This window comes from Pogona vitticeps, chromosome 6 (assembly GCF_051106095.1).
Source record: "Pogona vitticeps strain Pit_001003342236 chromosome 6, PviZW2.1, whole genome shotgun sequence".
Lineage (NCBI taxonomy): Eukaryota > Metazoa > Chordata > Lepidosauria > Squamata > Agamidae > Pogona > Pogona vitticeps.
The window spans coordinates 7,117,072-7,137,873 of record NC_135788.1 but is presented as its reverse complement, the minus strand read 5'-3'; the positions used below and the strand labels follow the sequence as shown (position 1 = coordinate 7,137,873).

The 20,802-nt window shown below is 40.5% G+C and overlaps 1 protein-coding gene across 2 annotated transcripts in view; it reads left to right on the top strand.

Moving 5' to 3' along the window:
* RHEB (Ras homolog, mTORC1 binding) overlaps window positions 1-19,691 on the top strand; it is a 34,080-nt gene extending 14,389 nt beyond the window's left edge. For both annotated transcript variants that reach the window (XM_020779770.3, XM_078378505.1), the window contains exons 2-8: window positions 2,446-2,517; window positions 7,488-7,555; window positions 9,977-10,059; window positions 14,008-14,064; window positions 14,179-14,226; window positions 16,538-16,619; window positions 19,203-19,691. In XM_020779770.3, the coding sequence (XP_020635429.2) occupies window positions 2,446-2,517; window positions 7,488-7,555; window positions 9,977-10,059; window positions 14,008-14,064; window positions 14,179-14,226; window positions 16,538-16,619; window positions 19,203-19,295 (503 nt within the window). In that variant the 3' untranslated portion in view covers window positions 19,296-19,691. The remainder of the gene's footprint in view (window positions 1-2,445; window positions 2,518-7,487; window positions 7,556-9,976; window positions 10,060-14,007; window positions 14,065-14,178; window positions 14,227-16,537; window positions 16,620-19,202) is intronic.
* The last annotated feature ends 1,111 nt before the right edge of the window (window positions 19,692-20,802 follow it).

The window sequence follows — 20,802 nt, the reverse complement described above, 5'->3', positions numbered from 1 at the left end:
TAGCTGTCGCGGTGCTTCAATGGCAAGGCCCGCGGGATCCCTGACGCCGAGGCCTGATGCAGCTGCCCCAGCGAACAGCCGCCAATGCCAGAGCAGGAGGCGGTGTCGGGTCCCCCCCGGCGGGTGAGCCACCTGCTGGTGGAGAAATGGAGCCGCCCCCGCGGGGCCAAGGACTGAGCACGGCCCCGCAAGGTGGTGGTGGAGATGGCCTGGGTGCGGGCGGCAGTGCTCAACTGATCCTTTCTTTCAAATCAAGGGGGTAATGTCGGTGTATATAATTTTTTTAGCCGGTAAAAGGTTAACAAGTTCCCTGACCCCTGCTCTAGGCAATCATAAACCCTACCTACAGGGTATTGTCATGCTCCCTTTCTCACTGTGCTTGTCTCCAGCGAATGGGCCAAATAACTTTCTCCACTCTTGCTCAGAGTTACTCAGTGTACCCCACCTTATGTTCTAATTGGGCCCTTGAACTTTGCTTTTGATCAAATCACTCTGATATGAGTAGTGTTATTATAGGGTAGAGTTTTGAACTTGTGTTTGTTGTTTGATGTTTTTTATGACATAGTGTTTCAAATCATTGAGACTCTTGCATTTGCTATCTTATGTGGCATGTTCCATAGCTGTACATGACTATTAAAATGGTTGCAAAATGCCATCTACTACTCCCCCTCTGTAGTCCAGCAGATTCAGCCTTGGGTAGTCGTTATTCAAGAGGGTGAATGACCCTGATAGAAAGGAATGCCCTTTGGATGTAATGGAGCTGGAGATAGGTGGCAGAGCAGAAAGAGAACTGATATGGTCTAGGGCAGGGGTCCCCAACCTCCGGTCCGCAACCTGGTAGCAGCCTTTGGCCTAGGCCTTGGACACAGATCTCCTTTCCCCTCCCGTGAGCACCCTTGCACGTGAGCACACACAGCCCCCTGTGAATGTGCTGCGTGCATGTGCGCAAATGGGGGTCTACAAGCCTCTGCGAGCACACATCTGCGCTCCACCCCTGCACGCGTGTGCCACGCTCCCCAGTCTGCAGTTAGACTTGCATTCTCAGCAGAAATGTTAGTCATTACTTCAAGCTTGAAATCAGCTGGTTTATTAAATGAAGTTAAAACAGGTACTCTGTTTCCCCAAAAATAAGCCCTACCCCTAAAAGGAGCCCTAGTATGATTTTTCAGGATGCTTGTAATATAAGCCCTACCCCTAAAATAAGCCCCAGTTAAGTGAAACCCTGCCTTCCACCATTGTGCAGCAACCAGAAGAAGATGGCATAACTGTATTGGAATAAATGTAGATTGGTATACATGAAAAAAATGAAACATCCCCTGAAAACAAGCCCTAATGTGTTTTTTGGAGCAGAAATTAATATAAGACCATGTCTTATTTTTCAGGGAAACATGGTAATATAGTCTTCGTTTCCATTTCTTTTGCCAAGATATTGTCTCTTGGGGTCAAATGTCCTTTCTTTACATCATCAACATCCCCCTCCGGGGTTTTAACTATATTTGCAACTGTAAATTGCCAAGGCTAATTCCATGCCCATGTTTAAGGATGAAACACCCAGCCTATCACTGGCTCCCAAGCTTTCCTACCATGAGTTTTTGAGGGGAATGGTCTCTTCCCAAGATTGCTCCCAGGGGGAGTTTGATATGTGTGATTCTCTCTGTTCTTTGCCTTCCTCTCAAAATACTTTCCTTCCTCCCTGCCCCCCCCTTCAGTTTTCCCCCAATAAGGGGTTTTCCACACCTTTTTACTTCTCCGCTCCCTTTCTGCCACATTTCTGGGAACTCTTAATGGGACCCAGTCTCCAGTTCAGGGGTCTACCTTTATGATTCCCACCCAGTCTTCCTCTACTTTCCTCTCCACCTCTTCCTTTGCTCAGCACTTCTCAGAAACTGTCCTGCCTTTACCACTCTACCTTCCACCACCCCCCTCTTTGCATCTCTTCCAACGGTTTTTCCCTCCCTGAACATTCCAGAGTTCCCATATTCAAATCAGTCTTCTCTGCCCTCCAGTTTGCTTGTCTTCAGCCAACCCTTCAGGTTTGGGGATTATAGGGGACGGCACACTAATTGGTTCTCTTATCTCACACTGGCTTGCCTCACCAAGTTGTTATGGGGCTCAAGAGGAAATATAGCCATGTATTTTGCCTTGAGCCAACCTTCTGGAAGGTCAGGCATGAATGTAAACTAGTAATTATTTTTTTGTATGCATCAGTGCTCAGCTCATCAAAAGTAATCATTTCTGAAGATCCCTTCTACTTCCATTAGACACCTTTTAGCATTTGCAATGTTTCTTCTTGAAATTCTTCCATGAAGTTTCCAGAATATGTAGTCAGTGTGGTGCTTTTTAAGTTTAGTGTTACGAACGGTCCTTCCTCTGTCTCTGGTGGCTGAAAATGAACACATGGTGTGTATCACTGTTAACATTTAATTTACTATGCTTTCTTCACAGGGAAGTCATCTTTGACTATTCAGTTTGTTGAAGGCCAGTTTGTTGATTCATATGACCCCACTATAGAGAACAGTAAGTAATTGAATTGTTTTCCTTGAGCATGCAAGTACTTCTTTCCTATCTAACTTGCATCAGTTTGTTGATGTTGCTTTTGTTGTTTTTAACTGATTGATTAAAAAGCTTGCAGCAGTTTACCTTTAATTTTTTTCAAATCTTTTTAAAGGTTATTTGAATTTGACTGAAGACTGTGCCTCCTAAAATTTATTAGCTGCATGTTCAAAACATGATTCACATGCTTTTGGCAGTGCCAACATCATTGTCCTTCTCATGCCCAGTAACGTATAGTTTAGTATTCAGTCTTCCTTAGAATACTTGAGACTGCAAAGTAGGGAGCATCTGAGATTACAGGTAAGAATAAACTTTTTATCCTGAATTTGATAGCAGGATTGGTCTGGTTTCCATGTCAGAATAAAGCAGAGTTCTAATCATTTTTGCTGCAGGTGCAAAAAGCTTAATGTACAATGGACTTACTGTAACACCCCATTGTATCTATTCATGCATATTCATAAGTGGATAATATTAAACCAGTTGAACCATCACCTTGAAAAATAGCCTCTTTTATAATTTAGAGATTTTATCACTTGAAATCCTGTTGCACAGCACCATGCATGCAGCAAGAATGACATCATCAGCAGTGGAAAATCACCACTGATTAAAGGCTTCCTTTGGTGGTTTCAGGGTTCATATGACTTCATTGCATTTTGCATGAGTCACACATACCCCAGAATCACTGAATGAAACCTGAAATCAATTGAAATTTGCTGCTGAAGACATCATTCCTGTTGCGCACGTGGAGCTGCATAATTGGAGCCGTCGCTTATTGCTGTGTCCTCCTTTCAATTTACTGTTAAAATTTAGTTGTCAGACAACTTCTATTTCCATTTTTAATTTTCCCTTTAATATTTAATCTGAATGAATGCCTTTCACCCTAAAAAGATAAACAAAGAATATGCTATCATTTAATATAATGTTGTATAATTGATGTACCTCAGTTTGATGTCTGTATACACCTGTGATACTCATTCTGTGGTGGTGGGTTTTTTAAAAATAATTTTTGAATCAAATCTAGGCTGTGCCACTAACCTTCAGTTTGAAATCGTTATTTGATCCAGTTGCTGCTTTGAAAAATACACATAGTATACAGTTAACATTTGGAAGCCACTGGTTCAGGAAGTGATCGAAGTAAGGCAATTGACATAACTATTTGCACCCCTTCTGCACATGTGTGTGCAGCCTCTCAAACAACCACCACGACCAAACCTCTGCATTAAATTTGGGGTTGCTGTTTAAACTTTCACAAACAGATGACACTCATTCTAACTCATTGCTCTGACTACACTAACTAATCTGCAGTTTTTAACTAACTAACTCTGACCCTCAAACACACCTTTCAGTACAAAACAGAAGCTCTCTATCTAGGAACTGTGGGGACCAATCAGATCACAGTTCCATTCATAAACATTCTTTCACACTTCTCAACTGATTTTTCTGCCACTTCTGGCATACATCCCACATAACTGTCAATTAAGCTTGAGACACTTCCCACGAGTGTGAATACTGACCTTTATGTAAGATATATATACAGTATAAAATTGCTTCAATTGGTGCATCATAGCAAATATCCCTCCACAGTCTGGAAAACATATCCTTGTGTTTTAAATTATGTGGCTGTCCAGGTAGGGTGCTCTGAGGCAACTCATGTACCCTCAAGAGTTAACATTGTCCTATACACGCACGTGCACACATTTTACCTCTCAGTGCTTGGCAAACAGGCAAGGCAAATGGGTGCTTACATGGTGTTTAGCAGGGGAGTTTTAGGGAGAGGATCAGACTTCATTTCGTCTTTTCTTTTTTTTAATTGACTGACCTAATTGTTCAATATGGAGAGTGATGGAGTTGCTCCAGTTACCTGCAACAGCTGTGACATGTTTGCATTGCCAAAGGATGTGCCTGGCTACACATACACCATGTGAAAGTTGGTGGCCTACTTAGAAGATAAGGTCTGGCAGCTGGAGGCCCATGTTTCTAATCTTTGGATTACTAGGGAGCTTGAAGATTTCTTGGATGGGGCAGTGAAGACCATCTTTAATACAGAACACATGGAAAACATCATTGAGGAGGAAGGCAGTTCACAAATATAGGAGGCAGACATGTGGATGAATGTCACACACAGAAGTACAGTGGTGCCCTGCATAGCGACGATAATCTGTTCCGGATAAATCCTCGCTATCCAGAATTGTTGCTATATGGGGCAAAAAACCCCATAGGAACGCATTAAACCCTGTTTAATGCGTTCCTATGGGTGAAAAACTCACCGTTATGCAAAGATCTTCCACCCGGCCGCCATTTTCGCTGCCTCGGTAAGCGAGGGAACCGCGCGAAAATGTGGGCGGCCATTTTGTTGACCCAGCGGCCATTTTGAAACCGCCGATCATCTGTTGGCAAAACATCGCAATGCGAAGATCGGTAAGCGAAACACTTACTGATCATCGCAATGCGATGTTTTGCCATTCAAAACATCGCAATGCGATCGCTTTTGCGATCGCAAAATCCGCATCGCTATGCGGATTTATCGTTAAACAGGGCGCTTGTTATGTGAGGCACTACTGTAGAAGGCCCAGGAACCTTACGGAGAGTTTGGAGCTACAGAATAGATTCCATCCTCTCTCCCTTATTAATCAGGAAATGGACCAGCAGCAAGAGCAGCAGTGTCAGCCTGCAGAGAATATCCAGAGGACCCAGGAACAATCTGTACATCAAGTGTCCCCTACCAAGCTTCAGAATACAGTGGTGCCTCGCACAGCGAGGTTAATCCGTTCCGGAGTAACCCTCGCTGTGTGAAAGCATAGTTGAACGGGGCAGGAAAAGTCATTGGAATGCATTAAGCATGGTTTAATACGTTCCAATTGGGCTGAATACTCACCGTTCAGCGATGCTTCCCTATGGCCGGCAGCCATTTTCGCGCCCTCCCCTTGCTTAACGAGGGCGCGAAAACGCTGCGCGCAGCCATTTTGGGGCTTCTGGCGGCCATTTTGTAGCCGCCGAACAGCTGATCGGCGGGTCGCAAAGCGAAGGTCGGTAAGTGAACTGCTTACCAACCTTCGCTCTGCGATTTTCGCCCTATGCAGGAACCGTTTGCGATCACATTTGTGATCGCAAAACCGGCCTCGTAGAGCGAATTCATCACTCTACGAGGCGCCCGTTGTGTGAGGCACCACTGTAGTTGAATTGTAGTGGTCGGGGACTCCTTGCTCAGAGGAAGAGAAGCCACAATCTGCAAGCCTGACATGATCAGCCGTGAGGTGTGCTGTCTCCCTGGAGCCAAAATTCATGATGTAACAGGAGAGACTGAGAAGATTCATTAAGGCCACTGACTCTTACCCCTTCCTGTTGGTTCATGTGGGAACCAATGACACTGCGAGGCATAGCTTTCAGGACATCACAAAGGATTATGAGGATATGGGTAGGAGGCTGAAGGACCTCGGTGCGCAGGGTTTCCTCATCTCTCCTCCCTGTTGAAGGACAGGGCCCATAAAGGGAGAGAAGAAGAATGGAGGTGAACAACTGGCTCCTCAGGTGGTGCTGCCAGAAACTGTTTGGCTTCTTGGACCGTGGTCTGGTATTTCACAAAGATTGTCTTTTGGCGGTGGATGGGGTGCACCTCACAACTGTTGGCAGTAATGTTTTTGCTAAGAGGCTCACAAGTCTGATCAGGAGAGCGCTAAACTGAGTTCTGGGAGGGGGAGGGAGACAAAAGTTTTTGAAACAAGGGTCTTCTTTGATGTGAGTTGATACAAGCAAGTACTGCAATAGATAGCATTTTACAGAGGAAACTTCTCTATGAGAAATCAGAGTACCTCTTGAAGCATGGTCATAATCGTGGATTAAAAATAATCAGATGTATGCTTTAATCAATTAAACGTTTTTGAATTGATCATTATAACCAGTTACATTGTACCAAAATCTCATTACTTATGCCGACTGGTGTGAATCCATCAGTGTAAATCTCAGCAACGAATTACTGCTACTTAAGAATTCAGCAGTTGTATTTCCCTGTTGCATACCAATTCTGTGCCTCAGCACGCAACAAGAAGTGTAGTTGCTGTCTTCTTAACTACAGCAATTGGCTGCTGAAATTTATATTGATGGATTTACACCAGTGTAATTATTCTGTTGAGCCTCTTCACTAGTAGCTCTTTTATTTATTTATTTATTTGTATGCTTGGATCAGAAAGCGTTCTAGCCCTGCCTTTGCTCAAAGTTCTTCTACAAGTCCTTCATACCAGTCATTAAAATCATAACCATAATGTGCTGTGGACAAGAGAAATGCCTAATGGTACATTTTCCAGCCTATATTTAAAAAGTAAACCATAAGCCATTTGCAAACTGGCTTCATCCTGCTGTGCACAGTGCAGCTTATCACAGTGTAGCTACCAGTCTCTGGTTAGTTCTGTAACTGTATTTTCTTCCTGAATGTGTTCTGCTAGAAAGAGGAATATTAATATGGCAGCTAACCCAGTCTTAATATCTTTCACCAGAAGCACTCTAATATAGTGCTCATACTCATTATAGTTCTTTGGAGTATTTCTAGAAAGTTATGTTTTTTCTGTAAAAATCAAGTTGCAGATTATAATGGGCCCTTTGATGTCCAACTAGGAAATCATTTTATGTCTGTCCTCTGAATAGACACCAGTTCAGCCTATCTCAGCCTGATGTCCTTCAAGTATTTAAGACTACAGTTACCATCATCTCTGACCATTGTCCGTGCTGGCTGCATTTAGAGTCCAAATCATTGGTTCTGAGTATTGGGTATCTTACTTGTCTTTTTTTTTTCAATTTAAAATGGAAGGGGATTTTTTAAAAAATTCTATAATCGTCATAGCAATACCCAGGTTATTCTTTTATAAATGATAGTAATTAAATGCATTGAACAGAAAGGCTGGCATCTGAAACACTAAAATGCTCTTTTCTTATTTTTCCAGCGTTCACAAAGCTGATTACAGTAAATGGACAAGAATATCACCTTCAAGTAGTTGACACAGCTGGGCAGGTAAATGATTTCTATTGTTTGGTGTTTTTCTTTCAAGTGTTAACATTGGCAGAATAGTTTAAACTACTTCGAGGTGAAAGCTGTTTTACCCAGAAATTAGTCTTGATCCATGGCCTACAGTTTGATTTTAGGTTCTATGAAACCAAAATATAGAGAGACAACTGGTGTGTTTTTCTGTTGTTGTTGTTATGCAGTTATAGTTGTTATTACACCTTCTAGTGCCTGAACAACACTCATCACAGGTAACAAAAAATAAAAGCAGTAATAATATAACAAAAATAACCATGTAAGAAATTCATTTAAGTACAACATCAAATAACTATGTTGTATATATCCAGTCAAATGCTAACTTTGATAGAAAACATTTTGCCATCTTATAAAACATCATAACAGTGGGACCAGCTGAATCTTCTGCAACTTGAATGCAGTAAAAGACAAAGCCCCCTTTTCTCATCTCCATGAACTGAGCCTCCACTAAATTCCAGACACAAAGATGGGTCTTTGTTAGACCTTAAGACATAGATGTGCCGCTATATGAATAGACTGTTGTTCTAGTATCCTAGGCTTAGTTGAGCTAGACTTTTAAAGAGCATCACCACCAGTAGGAATTACACCTAGAAGCAATTTAGTAACAAGTTAAGAAACAGTACAGTATGTATAATTTGATCCGTTGAGTGAGTGCACATCAGTGTAACAATCCCAGGCACTTTCTGAACTAATTGCAGTCTCCACAGGCTCTTCAACTCTACAGTGCATTGCAATAATACAGTATAAAAGACACTAAGGCATGCATCACAGTGGTTTAGTATGGCTGTGTTAGCAGTCAATGCAGTTCCTCTGCTCAAGATGGTCAACGGTGTTTTGGCTGTAGCTACCATCTGAGCCTTCAGGTGCACACCTGAGTCTGAATCAACCTAGGAATCTTCTTTCTCCAGATTGGGAGCACCTCTGTCATGTCTAAAATGTTTATTGGCCCTTATTAATTTCACTGCCACTTCCAGACACTAGTTTAGATCATTAATATCAATCTCTGGTAGCAGATGGAAAGTAGAAATTCAGCTACAAGTCATCTGTAGTACAAATTTCCAGACAATCTATCCCAAATTTCTAAGAGCTTTTATGGGGGGGGGGGGTGAGATTGAACCCTGAGGGACATTGCATGTTATGATACATCAGTTAAAAAATCATACAGCATTATTTTCTAAAACCGATTCTCAAGGAAAAACGAAATCCGCTGCAGTGTTACCAAATCAGTTCCCACAAAGTTATTCAGAAGGGTGCAGCAACTGAGTAGAGCTAAACATGCTAACATGTCTCACAGCACTCACAAAGATGTGCCCTCCCTGTCTAGATCCAGGTGGGATCATCTACCTGTTTGACCTAAGTTGTCCCAGTGCCAAACTCAAGCTGGAAGCTGGACCGAAATGGGTCTGGATAATATTTCTTTAAGCATCCAGCTATTCATAATAGAAAAGTGGCTTTTTATATTTAATTGAATTTTATTTTCCCTGCTATTTTGAAATAAAGATGGGGGGGTCGTATATCCATTTGCCAACAGTGTTCAATTGGAAGATTATTTGAGAAGCATAAAGTCAGTGTAATATTAAATTAGAACTCTGCAGTATTAGAAACAGGAATAAGGAACAAAAACTGTTCTTTAGAGACTAAGCTAGTGTTCAGTTGGTGTGTTTGGTTTAATACTTGTCAGCGTTGGTGATAATTTCACTTTTGTTCTGCTTCATGGCCTAAGCATCTTTCTTTCAGACTCTTTGTAATCTGTTGAGCATATGCTAAGTAACTTTAGTGGATTATCTGATTTTCTGTCCTTAACAGAAATACAGTGTTGATCAATTTTTTAAATGTAGAACTGTATATTTTAAATTGTTTTTATCTTCTAAATTGTGAGCCGCCCAGAGTAGACTATGTCTAGATGGGCAGCATATAAATGCAATAAATAAATAAATATAAATAAAATAAATTTAAGTCTAGACATATTCTGTTTTGGCACTTGCTATAAATTTGAGCTATAGATGTCCATATCACTGCATAGTACAGTAATTGTAAATTAACTGTTTTCACATTTCACCATAGTCCTTCATTAAAACGGCTGGTGTAAAGTTAATGTGCAGAAGCATATCATAGCAATAAAATGTTAGCCTTCCTCTGTGGTGCTTTACATTATAAAATGGGCCATTGCTGCCACTCTAGACTTTCGTATAGGAATTATAATCCTTCAATTATGCAAAGAATTCAGTGGAATCCAAGAAAGAACTTTGAAAATATGTTAGTACTGTAATGTTTATTCAGTCATTCTACCTCAACAGTGCAAATATTAAATAAGCTTAATCTTAGCCAGTTCTTCAGGCTTATTGATAAACGTCGGGTTACAAAACATTAAAATGCAATTTTATCTTCTGATAGGATGAATATTCAATATTTCCTCAGACATACTCCATAGACATTAACGGCTACATTCTTGTTTACTCAGTCACATCAATAAAAAGGTAAGCCACACTTCCTGTGTTTGTTCTTAAAGCAGCATCTTCAGTTGCAGGCTGTTGAATGCTTTAGTCTTTCTGCAGCCAAGCGGTATCATTCCAGATGTTGTTGAACTTCAGTTCCCTACCTTGGCAGTCTGGCCGATGATCAGACATGGTGAGAACTGTAGTTCCACAGTCTTTGGAGAATCATAGGCTTCTCACTGTGCTCGTGCTCAAATACATCTGAATATTTTCCGGGGTGAACATGTGCTATTCATAAGAACTGTGTTGAGTTGTTATTTGCTTGAATCTTCAAGTTTGCGTTGCTTCTATGATATATTTGTGATCATAACTCATGAGCTAAATAAAGAGGTATTGTAGAAGTAATAGCATTCTATTGTTCCCCATGAATCATGAAAGTTGGAAAACCTGGCAGGAAGAGAACTGAATAGTATTTCAGAGAGTTACAAGCTTTTCCTGTAAAATCCACCTGAGAATTAACCAATTCCTCTGCTCTACCATAAGCAGTAAAACTACAAGAAATTCACATACTCAGAAAAGTATCTAAAACATTTAATTTGTTTAATTGCTCTGGGTAGGAACAGTTAACATTAAAATCTGCTTTGCTTTAAGGCTTAAATATACCATGGTGTGCTTTGAGTAGAAATTGTGGTTGCAATCATGCCATTCATTTAATTATTTTTTTCATTTTCATTCAGTGGTACCAGCCAGAATGATATTTCTGTCTTTTGCATCACTGCACACTAATCAGAATTTTTTATGCCTGAAGCACAAAGGGCACTTGATATTGCCTCAGGCAACCTGCATCTGAACTTTGCTGCTAATGTGCGAGTGTTAAGCATTCTGATGCTGTTAGGTTGCCTTAATTTCTAAAGCACAGAGCGCAGGATGACGTTATACGATTTTTGCAGGTCTGAAAGTTTCCCGCGCTTTATATTGGCGGGTAGATTTCAAAGGTGAATTTATTTCAAAGTTGAATCATCCACTCATTTGATGCTAGGCCTTCTTGCCTCCTGGAAGAGAAATTGGCACCATCTTAAAGGAATTAATGCTTGATAACCTTAAGCCTATTACTGTGGGTTGGGGATTGCCCAAGGGATTGAAGACCTTTGGTCCACTCATTTATGAGGTTATCTTATGGCATTACTAACCTACAAGTGTCCGCCAGTCAGCGTAAGTGAGAGGGCTTGATACATTTGCACTGGGCGATTACAACTGGGGCAGATCTGCTTACTGGGGACAGCACCTGTTAACACATTGTAAGCACAGCAGAGGGCAGGAGATTAATGAGCAGAGTAACCTTGGCTTCTGTGTTTATAGTTAGCCCTTCTTCTTCAGTACTGGAAATTTCCATAGCTTAGACTCCACTTTCTGTGATGGGACTCAATTATCACTTTTTCATATGTGTGTGTTCTTGGCTGTAGTGTGGATAGAACGTCACTGACTTCATTTAAAACCATTTAAAAATAGGCTTCTTGTATTGCAGGCTAGATAAGCCTGTTTATAGTCTTCATAATAAAAACATTGATGTCATAATTTTAAGTTTCCAAATTAGTATGCTGACAACTTTTGAGGTTTTACCATCTTGGATGTTGCTGTCTTAAGTGAAGATGACTTTTTCATACTAACATTTTGAGGGGGGACATACTATGAACAAGAGCTGTGTTCATGGGATTGAGAGTCACATGCTTAGAATGTCTTGCCCTGCAAGTGTATTTTATCTTGATCAGTCTGCTGTTCTGCAACTTCACTTTCAAGCTACCAGACTTGTGTTCCTTGGGTGGAGAGCTTGGATTCGGAGCCATTTTTGCAATATAAACACCCGCACTCGTGCTTTAGGCTGGTCCCGGTAGTTCTTCGTGGCCTCTGCGAATCACACCCTGGTGATCTGCGCCTGTGCGGAGCCTCATCAGAAAATTCTAGAGCTTCTGCGGTAGCAAAAAAAAACCCATTAGAGTAAGGCCCCTCCCCCCTCATATAAGTACCTTGGCGCCAAGGCTCCCCTTTCAGTTTCTTTCAACCGCTGCATTGAGAGCTTCATAGTTCTGCTTCTGTGAGTAAAAGAGAGAGTTTATTCTTGATTCCTGCCTGTTATCAATCTTTTTTCCTTTAAACTTTTTAGATCAAATTCATTATCATCAGTGATCTTTTCTTTTCTACTTCGTTCGGCCTCTGGCCGCAGCAACTCCCCCCCCCCCCCAATCATCGTTTTTCTCCTCAAATTATTTTCTCCTATTCATCAGGCTATACACCAATATAGGCAGAAAAAAAGCACATGAAAGTTCTAAATGTCATGGACTGTAGTTTTCAGAATCCACCCTTGGCTGTTGGTTGAATTGGTTGGTTGCAATTGCCATCACCTACTGGCTGTGCTGGCTTGAGGTGACAGCAGTTTTGTCATATGTGATTATTATTTACAATGTCTCCTTGAGTGCTTTTATAGGGGGTCTCATCCCAGATTCTTAGTTACCTGTAAAGTTATTCTGTGTCTGTGAATAAGCCGGGTTCTGGGTTATTCACACAGGGAAGTGAGGAGAACTGCCATTTCCAGACCCCGTGAAGTGCACAGGATGGTCTGATTGTGCAACACAATTCTCATTTAGCAAATAGAAAGAAGGCAAAGGGGAAAAACAGTGACCTGGAAGTGTCTGGAGCATAGATAATCATGTAGAGAAGCTCAGTTGCAAAATTTGGAGAATAGCTGGTCGGTGGCTCAAACATTGCAATATTAGTGAGTAATGTTGGAGCCATGTTTTGGGTGCGGGTTTTAGGGGCCAGTGGTACCAAATGCATAACAATAGTGCATGTCTAGGAGAGGGTGTGATATCAACTTGACCCATTGAGGTACAGTGGTACCTCAACTTATGAACGTCTCCACTTGCGAACGTTTCGAGTTACGAATGGCTCCATTCGCAAAATGTTGCTTCAAATTGCGAACGGAGCCTTGAATTGCGAATGAAAAAAACCTTTCCTGCCCTTTTTTTGACCTAAGTTCATTTTAGATCAAAAGAAGAAAAAAAATCTCCCCCTAGTGGTAGAGTACTGATTAACTGGCTTTGCATTAGTTCCTATGGGCACTAATGCCTCTACTTATGAACAGAGCCTCGACATACAAACGAAAAACAGCCTGAACGGATTAAATGGTTTTCAGTGCATTGCTATGGGGAATCTTGCCTCAACTTATGAACTTTTCAACGTACGAATGCCGTTCCAATACGGATTAAGTTCGTAAGTTGAGGTACCACTGTATTCAAGACTTGTGCATCCTCCTTTTTAGTCATTGTTTTTAGATTTCTTGTGCTGAGTTGGAATTCTGCCATTTACATCTCACAGATTGTCTTCCATATCCATGAACAATCAGACTGTCACAATAATTGTTTTGGCTTTTGCTTCTGTTTAGTTTTATGCACAACATTGAATTCCCCATCCAGTTGATTGGCGATAATCAGGCTTTTATCTTTCATTTTTCAAGATAGTATTCTGATGGAAACTGTAGTGTATATACTCTGTTGTGGGTGTGCAGATAGCCTTCATTTTATCGGGGCGTATTAGGCCGGTGGACTTTGCAACTGCTGTCCGTGGAACATAGCCGCTTTGGAAGGGGTTTGGCATATAACAGTACTTTGACTTCATGCTTTCAATTTCATCTCAGCCTTATTGTCTTTTATTTTCTAAAGAAAGTGAAATTTACATAAAACTCAGCTGCATCTCTCTTGTCATGGAAAACTGTACAGACTTCCTGCTCTCATTATTAGTTACATAAACACAATGAGGAAGCATTAATATTGGGTTTTCACTTAGATTTTCAAGGCACATAGACCGCTGTAAGAGTTAAATAAGGTAGTATTTCTTTGAGGCTTTAGTTTTTTCATAACTGTTTGTGGGCTGGGTAGAAGCATAATAGGATACAATGTTGGAAGGCGTGTATGATGGCATCCTTTTATTTTGCAGTTTTGAAGTGATTAAAGTTATCCATGGCAAGTTACTGGATATGGTGGGAAAAGTCCAGTAAGTAATAACACTCTCATTTCATTCCATGTTTCATTTTGCTGTCATATTATTGCTCCTCATAAATTAGCTTCTGCTCTGAAACGGATCTCTGTTGTTGTCTCTATTCCACAGGATCCCCATTATGTTGGTTGGGAATAAAAAAGACCTACATATGGAACGGTAGGGAATACTTCTAATTTCTTGTAAGACTTTGTTGCGCCTCTCTTAAAATTAAGATTGGAATCCTAAGGCCATGATAGCCCACAGACAATCACTGCAGATACATGCCATGAAACCATACATGCAAATGAAAACCTTTCCCTCTAATGCCACACCTTAGGTATAAGATCTGACTTCCATCTAATTCTTCCCTCCTCGTCCTTTGCCTGTGTTTGCCTACGCTTGTAAATCCAACTAAGCTTGGAACATCAGCCAGTGACCTACTTAATGGCAGACAGCCGTTTCAGGGAGCCAAGAATGTGCTATATTTAGCACGTTTGTATCCTGTCCTTCTTCCAAGAATCTCAGGGCAGCCTGACTGGGTTATCCTAGTTCATCCCAGCTACAACTCTATGAGCTAAGGTAGGTAGCTGAGTCAAGGTGACCTAATGAGCATCAGGGAATCCTTATTTATTGGCTGAGAGGGATAGCAAAAATTGCTGGCTCTGTGGTCTTTCAGGAGTCCGTGTGTCACATGTGCATACTATTGTATTCTCCCTATAATTTCACAACTAACTTTATTTTTATTGGACTAATTATTGAACAAAAATGTGTTTTTAATATTGAAACTGTTTGGGTGATCCCCAGACCTCTGGGATAAAGGTCTGAAACAGTTAAATGTATTTATAATAGCGTATACTGTAGATAAGAGTTCCAAAGCTATTAACTAAAATGATTTTAGTTAGAATAAGGCTTTCATTTGCTACCAATTAATGCCTTGAAATGCCTAAATGTTGAGTGTAATAACAGATCAAATAGCAACCCCAGGTTTCCTGTGTTATATTTGTTCTTCCATGTCATTTGGGTGCTGCCTATTGCTTAGGCTCTTTTATCTTTGACTGTTTTGTCTGTCTTGTTTCTTCCCTGTATTTATCCCTTAGTGGCCCCTCTCTAAGCTTCTTTAGGCCCTAGAGGTGAAGCCTCTGATTCCTTCAACCACAATGTGCTTCTCAGAGAGCAGTCCTAATGTTCTGCGGTTAAATCCTCTGAATCTGTTCTGTTCTCTGCATAAAGCCATTTTTCTGGAAATGGGAAGCTTCTGGATTTACTGATTTGTTTGGTGGCTTGCTTATTTTACTCATTTATTCAACACCGCATTTTTCCTCAATGGAGGACCCAAGCCAATTCATGAAATATATTAAAAACACGTCTCTAAAAAAACAGTAATTTGCTATATTAAAACACAAAACAGGTTACTATATAATATATTATAATATAGTAACTTGTTGTTATATATTATTATAATATTATTATATTAAAACAATATAGAACAAGTTACTATATTAGAAGCAAGCACCAAATTAAAACTATTTTAAAAAGAAAACAGGACCAGAAAAGGAGGGAAGGAGGTGATGATGGATAGAAGGAAGGAAGGAAGGAGCCATCATTAGAAGACGTTTAGCAGCCAGAAGTTAAGCATTGCATCTCTGAAGTAGACTTTTCATTTTGCCCTCAGGGATGAAAGAGAGCCTCTCGTTTACACTGCAGGAAAGACTACCTTGGTGAAATAACTCTCTCCTCTAGTCACAGGAGAATGTCTCTGCAGCTCTGGAACAGTAAAATACATTGAACCCTCTTCTCATCCCATTTGCTGATTAATAAAAAGTCATTTCCCTGATGCTCATTTTAAAATGTTTTAAATTTCCCTCAGTCCACATGGAGTCGGAGTATTTATACGTTTGAGGTGAACTGGAAGTTTGAATTATAATAATGGACAGTGGTTAGATTGCTTTCTGATGCACACTATTTCCTTTAGGGGGGGAAAAGACTTTTCCAATCATGACCCCTGCCCTAGATAAGCAGCCACGTGAATAAATGTGGCATTTACATCATTATTGTTCCAAATCTGTGTGCCCAGAATAATACACAGCAGTGTGCTTGTCATGCTGCTGTCATATGTAATTGGAGACAATGCCTGAGTCGTTGATGTCAACCAGATGTAGTCATCACTAAGACATTAATGTCACTGTGTGATCTGGATGAGCTTTAGCTATCATTCTGCATTCTAACAAGTGCGTTCAGGTCCCTTCAAAGTAAGGTGTTACCTCTAGTAAAAGTAAATGTAGAACCTTCTCCATTAAATGTTGATAATCCAAAGCAGTAGAAACAGCTTATCTCAAAGTCTGACAGTGCACATTGTCACAATGGACCATGTGATGCTTCCTGGTCTGCGGAGCATCAACTATTTCCTGAAATCTTGAATGTGAAGCCTTACAGTATCAGGCTTTCTAGTTTCAATATTTACTACATTTATCTATTCCCTTCCCCTCAGGGTGATCAGCTATGAAGAAGGGAAAGCTTTAGCAGAATCCTGGAATGCAGCTTTCTTGGAATCTTCTGCTAAAGAAAACCAGGTAAGAAATTGCAGTATTATGATGGCAGCAGAAATGGTTGCTCAGATATAAGTTCCTTTGGCAGCCTTTTTCTAGCTTTCACGCTCCAGATCAGTTGGACTTCAAGTCGCATTCTGAGGATGATGGATCTTATAGTCTAACACATTAGGAGCACAGAAGGTGGTGGAAGGCTGTCCTAGTAAATGAGAGAGAATTGGTGTTCTTGGAGCAAATCCTACGAGTTGCTAACGACTTATTTGTGTGATGGTAAAGTAATGACTTAGGCACTTGCATTCCTTTGACTTTTTCTGATTTCAAGAATGCTAGCATGACAGCTTCGAAACAGGTGAAAGATTTATTGGTGTACAGTATTTAACATTAAACGGGTGTCCATAACATGATCTTGAAGTTCATCTCCTTCTGCCAACGGGTCCCAAAGGGGTTTCCAGTCTTCGAACACGAACAGATTCTCACAACTGGCATTCCATGGTCCCGGCAAATCCAAAGGGACCCAGTCTCTTACGGTCTGCCCCATTGAACCTTCCAACAGGGGCACAGTCCCGTCATCCCGGGCATCAATCCACAGGGTTCGTTTCTCTGGGTCTCGATTCTCCCAGGGTCCCCCCTGTAACTCTTCCTCCTCAACTCTCTTACCTTCCATTCCAGTTTTTCATTCCTTTCCCTCTCAACTCTCTCCTTTTCCTCTCTTACTCTCCTTCTCCACTCTCTCACTTCAGCTTCTCCCCAATATGAGGATCCTGGTGGGATCTCCCTTCTCCTTATATAGTCCGCCTTCTCCTTAGGCAGTTTTAGCCTTTCCTGTGATCCAGTCCAGGGATCCTCTGTCCACACCCATTCCCAGCTTGGCAGTAACTGCCCTTCCTTCCTTTTTACCTCCCCTATTCCTGCCTCAAACTCCACCCTCTTTTTCCTCTCCTTTCCCACCTTTTTTTCTGCATTCTTTCACTCCGTTCCTCTATCACTGTCCCTTCCTGAGCTCTCTCCGTTGGTTTGGGTGCTGGCTGGGGTCTTGCCTCCTTATCCTCGTTGTGGAGGAGGGACGGCTCTCCAGCGAGTGGGGTATCCCTCTCACCTTCTGCCTCACAGTAAACTGTACCTTTTCAGTGCAGGCTAGGCAGTCTCTAATTTCCTAACATGAAAGTATCAGGGAAGAAGAATATTGAAAGCTTGAGTAAAGCCATTCACCGTATGTTCCTTATTTAAAAATAGCAGAATTTCCCTGTTTCAAAATATCATGAAGGATATATCAGAGTACTTTGCACTAAAATTGTGTTCTCATTTTCCTTCTGGAATAAAGAAACAATAACATGAAGAAGTTAAACTTCTTAGATGGAATTTTTGATTGGTTCTTAGTGCTATTGGATCTTTCTAGAATTCAATTGATAGAAGAGTATAAAGTTAATTAGCTATTTTAGTGCCGATCTGTGAATGGAAAACTACATTTTAATGGCAACTACCTTTTTACTTCATTTAATCTTACATATCACATGAGATACCGTATACATCTGGTATTACAGAAAATATCGTTCACTTAAGTCATACCAAATTTTCAAGATGCTTAAGGGACTATTTAAGATTAGTAATAGATTTGGAAGTAAATCCAGTTCAGAATTGCACCTCGTTTAGCAAAAAGCTCTTGCTAAACAGAGCAGATGGAAAGACGAGAACAACATTCTCCAATGTTCAAACTTCTAAAAAGAGTTGAGATACTATGTCACATAAATGATTTAAAAGTCATTACAGTATTTTCTTATTACTCTTAATATAGTTTGTCCATCACTGTTCCTTCTGCAGTTAAAATCTTTAAATTCAGTATCTGTCCTTTCAAAGCAAATTTAAAAAGAACAGGTTATAATGACAGGTATTATGAGACAATGAACTAAAATTAGGTAGTTGAAGGACTGCATTTTGAGGCATAAAATCTTTAGTTGGAGGCCATCTTTTGTCCAGTACTTACAAGAATGAGGGATGAGGAGGCTAAGGTGCTCAGGGGTAAACGTTTTGTTCGCACACCACTCTGTATTAATCTTCTCTAGATGTTTGCAACACCTTTTTCAGAACAGTGGATCATCATATATTAAAAACTAAGTATGTATGTTGTAACAGAGACACAGTATAAGGGCTTTAGGGTAATCATATAATTATAGTTGAAGTATGAACCTGAACCCTCAGTAACATGATGGACTGAAAAGATCTCAGATGGCATCTTGTAGAAAGTTGTGTGGCCTGTTTTGGTCCCATTAGATGGGGCCAGAATTATAGCACAAAGGAACTTCTAGCACACTGGTGTAGATGTTGTGCATTGTCCAGATACTAGATATTACAAGCTATGGAAGAAGGCATCGGACCACCTTGGAGCTCAGTAAGCTACTTATTCAGCCACAGGAGCTGAATCAAAATGCATAACAAACCAGAAGGTAACGGTAATTCTGTTTCTGTCGTTTTCTAATTGTATATAATGAGCATAACTTGTACATCCTTGTTGCAAATGCTGCGGATGCTGAACTGGAGGCAGACAAGCTTGTTCTTCCTGTGTGCCTATGTGTTTGAGAGTCTTAACAGCCTCTCTCCCTTCTTTTCTAGACTGCTGTTGATGTTTTCCGGAGGATAATTTTGGAAGCAGAGAAAATTGATGGGGCATCTTCACAAGGGAAGTCTTCATGCTCAGTGATGTGATTGCGCAGTGGAAGCTAAATCCTGGGAATGAGTTGTTCTGCCTAAAGAAGCAAACTGCCTGTTCCCCTCACAGTGAAACTACGCTTTTTCTTCTTCTGTTAACCTGAACAATATACAGTTGGAGACGTTTCCCTTCAGATTATGTTAAACTCTTGACTCCTGTGCAGAAAAAGGCTTCACTTCCATTTTCAAATTTTAAGCAATCATATTTTCAATTTATATATTGTATTTCTTAACATTATGACCAAGAATTTTACTGGCATTAATTTTTCAGTGTAGTTGGGTTAGAATAATCATCCAGATGATGCTTATTGTTACACTACTGTCATCTAGGCTTAAATATCAGTGTTTCTTTGTGTTAAATGTATACTTGTAAATAAAATAGCTGCAAACCTTTGTGCTTCCTCTGCTTAGCTGGGGTTCTTTAAGATTACAGCTCAAATCACATTGGCAACATTTTTCTTTAGTTTCCACGAAGTTCAGCATGTCATTTCTCAATTGGTTGGGAATACACCTCAGTGAACAGTCTCCAGAGATAATTTGAGGAAGAAGTTGCAATATTTAAGAAGGCTTATTTTGCTTCTCAAAGTATGAACTAGAATCAGACTGTATCTTGCACTGTGGACAGCATATTACCTCCTCCACTTGTAGCTGTGTAAATTTTAATGCTTAACTGGTCAACAAAATACCATTTTTCATTTACTCTTCGGAATGAGTTTTTTCTTTCAATGTATCTTAATTCATATTCCTGACAGTACCATCCAGTTGTGGCCGACTCTCTTCTTTAAAACAGACTCTGACCTGCAAAGGGACATGGCCCAATGAACACTTTAACTTGTTAAGGTGCTGTGGCACTGTTTTTCATTTGGGAATTATAAACAAACATTGGAAAGCCATGAGTATTACAGGTGGGCGGTTACGGCAACAGCATTTGGGCATTGACACCAAAAGGCTGGAGGTGTTTAAACAAGTGTATGGCTCGTAATCCTGAAAGAAAAAGTTGCTGGGAATGCAGACCGCAGACTTAAAAACAAACAAACAATAAATAGCACTACTGAAGGTAGAAGTGTTTTGACTGTTGCATTTTTTTAGCATGTACCCGTTTAATAACTGAAGGAAAAGGGCTGTCTTCACATTTTCTGTTGTAAGGTATGCTGCTTTCACTGCTTTGTAGAGGCTGTTTTGGCAGTAATGTTAGATCACTTTGCTGCAGCTCCCTCTGATGCAAAGTTCCAACTGTCTGCCTATTTGTTTTCATGCACTCACTGCCTTTGCTCCATAAGATTTAGGAAAATGTCTTTTTGTTCAGTAGTACTCTGATTTGATGAAATGGGGTCAAATCACTGTCTAACCGTGTTCAGTAACCCTGTGTCAAGCACAGTATTCTCGCTTGCCTCACAAGAATTCAATAGGATACTCTCAGGGGAAAGGTAGAATAATATATAAATGGTATTGTATCCTTATAGCTGTTTCCTTTTGAAAGGATATGTCACCTTTCAATCCAAAT